Source organism: Hypanus sabinus, chromosome 12, assembly GCF_030144855.1.
Source record: "Hypanus sabinus isolate sHypSab1 chromosome 12, sHypSab1.hap1, whole genome shotgun sequence".
NCBI lineage: Eukaryota > Metazoa > Chordata > Chondrichthyes > Myliobatiformes > Dasyatidae > Hypanus > Hypanus sabinus.
Genome location: NC_082717.1, coordinates 76,556,666 through 76,562,665, shown reverse-complemented (window position 1 = coordinate 76,562,665; position 6,000 = coordinate 76,556,666). Strand labels below are relative to the sequence as shown.

At 40.0% G+C, this 6,000-nt stretch overlaps 1 protein-coding gene across 1 annotated transcript in view; it reads right to left on the bottom strand.

Moving 5' to 3' along the window:
* tmx4 (thioredoxin-related transmembrane protein 4) overlaps window positions 1–6,000 on the bottom strand; it is a 72,027-nt gene continuing 66,027 nt past the window's right edge. The window contains exons 7-8 of the mRNA XM_059986246.1: window positions 4,440–4,503; window positions 1–2,334 (exon numbers count right to left, since the gene is read on the bottom strand). Coding sequence (XP_059842229.1) covers window positions 2,063–2,334; window positions 4,440–4,503 — 336 coding nt within the window. The 3' untranslated portion in view covers window positions 1–2,062. The remainder of the gene's footprint in view (window positions 2,335–4,439; window positions 4,504–6,000) is intronic.

Genomic DNA, 6,000 nt, shown 5'->3' with positions numbered 1-6,000 from the left:
TGTACAAAGGCATACTTTATTGCATTTAACAGAAATAAAGAGGTCACTAGAAATATTACCTGTATTATAAAAAGTATGTCTCTCCTTCAAAAAATAATAAACAGGAAGTGCTGTGCCAAAGTGATTATATACATTCTGCCTTCTAACAGGTACTGCTGGTAACGTATTGTAAAGCTCAAGAGTAAAGATGGTACCATTAATCACTTGGTCCATGACACTTCCATTTTGCCTGGCTTTACAGTTATAGAAGCATCTACATCTTTGAGCTTCAACTATATTCATCAGTTAGCACTGCACAGCACAACAATAAAACTTCTGAAAATATAAAGACGATTGAATAGCCATTTTGTTTTGTTTTACGGATGCATTCATCATGGTCACAGTGTAGAGACATGAAATCTTCCACAAGCCTCTACGTGACTTGTAAACAAGGTCAGCCAAACTATGGGCAAAGCAATAAATACAAAATATAGCAGGTACTTCTGTCTTTATCTTACAAAACAGGTACATAGTGGACACTATTCTTGTAAAATACAAAAGGTAATTTTAAAATACAGCCTTCTGTACCCTCATAATACAAATCCAGAAAGAAATATTTTTTACAAAAATAGTACAAATCTTTGCAATGCAAACCCAATTTTATAATGAGGGAGGATACCCACCAAAAAGTACAAGTTCTGTTAAAGTCATTAGAAAAACACATGGGTCATGCAAACCTGCCAATATATTGCTTGAAGTAATTTAAATGATACATTCCAGAATATAATTGCATTTATTTTCCAAAAATCAATGGCTCCCTGTTCTTTGAAAGTTATAATTCCACCCACATGCACCAAAAGGTCCTTTAAATTTATCAACAATTGATGAAAACCCCATGTAGCCTAGCACATAGTTTTAATTTTTTTTTGAAAAGGTACAAAAATCAGGGAAAGTAGCGTCTGTGCTTTATGAGAGTTGAATCCTTCACATATGGGAGAAAATATAGGGATGCTTCTAACCCAATTGTAAGCTGCATTGCACCTAGACACCAAGGTTCACCCAAATCGATGGTTTTTAAATTTAGAGAGAAAAAAAACAATATGATTCAGACTAATTACTGTGTGCACCTAAAAGGGACAGACTTCAAAAGGCTGGTGATTGGGGTTGGCTCCATTTCTGCAGCAGTCTGAACTCACAAAACAGATTAATCAGGAACAAGAATTAAAAGCCACCCACAATCAGATACATTCCCACTTGAGGGCCACAAATGCTTCTCTTTCCATTTTGACAGAAAACTTTAACCCCCCCCCACCACTGAATCATTGAAGGGAGGACCTGTACATTACTGACAGCTAGCAGTGCCTTTGCAAATAATGCAGTGTGAAATGTACAAGTGTTCTTCAATTTATAACATTTCTGAAAGTCACCAAGCCATCCACTGCTCAAAGTTCCAACACATGCTTGAGTGTCTCATAACTCACCCTTGTCAAGTTAAAAGTGCAACAAAAAGAACCAAAAGCTCCAACTAATCTACTTCCATTAATACAAATCCTACTTTTTTTTTAATTTAATTTTACCATTTAATTGAAATCACATTTCCAAGTGTAATGTGCCAAAAACTGCACACTGACTGCACTCAAAGTAACATATGTTGACGCTTAAACCTTCCAACTTCTACCTAAAGATAGAATTCCTATTAAAACGTGTGTTGTAAGAGGATGTAGAGGAAGTCCAGGGCATCACTGGTTGAGGCAACAGTTCTATATACTGTTGACTAACATATTATTTGCTTTGAAGATAACCTCTATTTGCACGTGTGGACAGCAGCTAAAGCATACTTATTGAACAGCTGCTGATCTCATCGGCATGGAATATTCATTAAGCCGTTAAAAGGAAGCTTTAAAAATACCACACAGGTATACCCTGCATATTATATTTGTTCAAGATTGTCATAGCCAATAAATTCAGAAATGAAAAACAAAACCTGAATCCAAACAAGCCAATTTAAAGTTTTTAAAAAATTGGTTAAAGTCCCCAAAAGCGCAACTTTGGTCCAATTTCTGGTGATTTATTAATTGTAGATTTAGGAGTCTTCCTTTGGTTTTCTCTTCCTGACCACGCTGTCCTCTTCGTAGTTGGAAGATGTTGCTTCCAACTCCTCCTCGTGTTCACTATTTTCAAGATCATCCTCAAAAGGGGAATCTTCTCCACTGACCTTGTCACTCAAGCCATCCCCTTCTGCCTCTGCTTCCGACCCATTTGCTTCCCATTCTGGAACATCTTGACCTTTCTTCTCTGCTTCATCAGAATCCTCCTCATCAGCTTCGTTTTCTTCATTTTCTCCTTCAATAACCTCTGTCAATAAAGATATCAGACATGCAGTATTCTCAGACACAATCACTGAACTATGTAACAGACTAGTGGCCACATGTTAAATTCTGTTCACCATTTCGCAACGTAGCCAACAAACAGTTCCTAAATACCTGGCGTCCCATGTTTTAAGAACATATTAAACCATCTCCTTACCCATACCGCATCGCCTTTGCACCAAGAAATTACTCTGAAAGCTTTACCAATACTGAGAAAACATACAGCACACAGCCCAGCTTTAATCAGACAGAGAAAGTTCCACATCATTTCATTGCTCCCTCATCACCCCTTCTCTCCAGGCCCCCATGGGTGCACTCTTCCACAAAGCACCGTGTGCCCAGCATGTGGTCAAATAATGGCCTGCTCCTTCTTTTCCATCTTGACATCTACAGTATACAGCAAGTGAAGCAAACTTGTTAAGTTTGACTCTCATTGACAAGTGATCATGTGAAAACTGGAAGCTTGGTAAGGTGCGGACTCACAGATACTGACACACTTCCAATAACGTACTGCACCATTAGTTACAACATTATCACGTTGACTCTTTGGCCAAAGGCCGGTATGCAGTTAGTTTCTGGAGGTACGAGAACACTGAAGAAGAATCTAAGTGAGTACCTACTGATCAGGAAGAAATGTGCGGTTACCTGCAACAATCATAACTACACAACCAAAAAGCAAGTTGATTAGTTCTTTTATCATCCATTTACCAGGGCAGTCCGATTTAGGCTGACATCTCACCACAGCTGGGGAGAGGTTGGACCATGGTTCCAACATTTCATGACAACAAGTGAACGTCAGATGAAAGATGACTGGACTCAGCTATGAACAACCCCATCACACATCCCACAATCTCACTAGTTGACCCATACTCATCAACCCTTCCTGCCTTTCAGCCTCCAATCAATCACTGGCCCCCCAGACTTGGACACCAGGAATCAGCCCTAGTCTCAGCTCCTGCAGCCCTCCAGGGAGCAGTCTGAGCATCAAGTACCGGCTTGGGACTCAAAGAGCCTCTCTACCCACTAACCATAAACTCAAAGAGCTGGAACAAAGCCCTGATCATTCCTGCTCCAGCCTCCCTTTGCTATCTTCCTCACATGTAAGACATTGGTTACATTTACATCATTTATTATTATATTGTAATTTGCCCTTTACTGTGCCTATTGTCTTGTTTATTAATTATTGTACTGTCTTGCACTGTTTTGTGCACTTTATGTAGTCCCATGTAGGTCTGAAGTCTAATGTAGTTTTGTGTTGTTTCATGTAGCACCGTAGTCCTGGAGGAACATTGTTTCGTTTTTACTGTGTACTGTACCAGCAGTTATGGTTGAAATGACAATAAAAGCAACTTGACTTGACTTGATGTATGTGAACTTGAGTCATTCACGATAAAGTCAATGTCATGGAAGACAGTGGCTTTTGAGGATGGGTGGGCAGGAAATACGTCAGTGTCTTTGCGAGCTTGACGTTTTCCTCACAATGATGTAAGATGAACAGATCATTTTCTGCGGGGAAAAAAAAACAAAATCAGTTTTTATGTATTCCTTTGGAGTGGCTTGTAGGGTCACCATTAGAGCAGTATGGTCAGGTATCATGTCAAATGCACACATGCAGGTGCAATAAAAAACTTGCAGCAGTATCTCAGGCCCGTTGCATCAGAACTGCATGGGGAGGGGGGGTGGGTGTGGACTGGAAGAGAGAGAGGGGGAGTGGTCCTCCCAAAGTTGCTGCTTAACCTTCCTGAGTTCCTCCAGCAGTTTCTTTGTTGCTCCCCACTTCCCTGGCCACTGCCTGATGGTAGAAACTAATTCTCCAGCATCTAGGCAGCTCCTCAATACGGCTGGCTGTGATTCTGAAAACAGGGCCAAAAATTGTCGCAGGCCCTGCAGTGGGGTCGTCTTGTTCCTTGCACCCATTCGTCTTCCCCACAAAAACAGCAGCCCACGTGCTAAAGGAACCAACTGATGAATCTGCATTCTGATCAACACTCATAAAAGCAAAAAGGGGTGTGCACAGCAACAGGGTGCAAGCTTACTGCTAAGTGTCCAACACAGCAGTGTGAAAGAGTACCCAAATCAAGATGCTCTTACCTGTTGTTTCGTGCTTACGTTGATGCTTCGGTGGGCATAAACAATCAGCAATTAAGACCAAAATCTAAAGAAAAATGACATAATTGATCACCGACTTCTCAGGAAATGGTTAATGAGTTGACATTCCAACATTACACCAACAGTTGTGCAAGGACAAGTGAAGATCAACAGAATGGCTGGCACAACTAGTTGAGCTGCTACCTCACACCTCCAGCAGCCCGGGTTCACTGCTGACTGTGTGGAGTATGCACGTTCTCCCAGCAACTACAAAGGATTTCCCCAGACGCTCCAGTTTTGACCCAAAGCCCAGAAATTATCCCCAGAGAGTATGGGAGTGGTAGAACCTAGAGGCAGATGGAGATGGAAAAAAATGTGCAAAGAAAGATAATTTGATATATGGAGGATTGGTGTGTATGAGGTGTTTGATAGTCATATTACTTATCTAACTTCTATATTGTTTTGAAATATCAAAATAAAAATTATTAAAATTACAATCTGAATCTGCACTCATAATTTACTTAGAATCGCAAAAGGGCACAGCTTTAAATAAAATCACAAGGGACCTAGAGAATACAATAAATTTAAATTTCACAATTATAAAATGTTACATTGTTGTAATTACTACAATTAATAAGTGATACTGCATAGTCACAAGGTATACAACACAGGCACCAAAATAAATTTGATCTTAGTCAGAAGCTCTGAAGGTGAGAAAGACAGTAGGCACTGAACTCTGGTCATTGGAAGTGGCCTTTGGAAATGCAGAGTTTACAGATTATATTACATCTGGTCAAGCACTGGAGGTAAGATTGCATGGGACTGGAACTTGCCCAGGTACAAATTTGTTGAAATGGACACTTGTTGGAGAATTGAGTAACAAATCTCACACTCCTCCACACCCCTCCTTCACCCATCCTTGTCTGTGCTCTATTACTCTTTAGCTCTATACATAACATCTTGTCCTCAAAAGTTCACTATTTTCCTTGCAGCTATGCCTTCACACTTGTAATCTCAAACAGGGTTTTTAATCTTTCTTCTTTGAGCCGCTTAAAGAGGTACTGCCGTTACTTGCAATGCGCTGGGATAGAAGTGTAAAAGTTAAAAAGATCAAAGGGACTGAAATAGTAATAAAAAGAAAGCTTACAACAAGCACATATCACAGAAGTGTTGACCAATACTTGTTAAACTTGTTAGGCCATAAGATTATCAGACAGCAGCAGTTTTTAAATCATCAGAAAAACTCCATTAAGTGAGGATAATTGGGATGGTACTGGACTAGTTGGTTTTTCAAATTATTTTCATATATTCACTTATTTTTGAACATTACAAGGTATTTTTCCAGTAACTCTGATAAGCTTAAAGAAACATGGGAGTCAGGTCTCAAATGAGTTGGAAGGCTGGTGTGAGAATAAAGGCCCCAGTGAGTTGGAAGACAGCACAGCCAATTACAATCTTTTCCCCCAGAACAGAGGAGCCCAGAACTAGGAGGGTATAGGTTTAAGGTGAGAGGGGTGGAACTTAAAGAAGACGAGGAGCACGTTTTTCCATAGGGAGAGTTGCG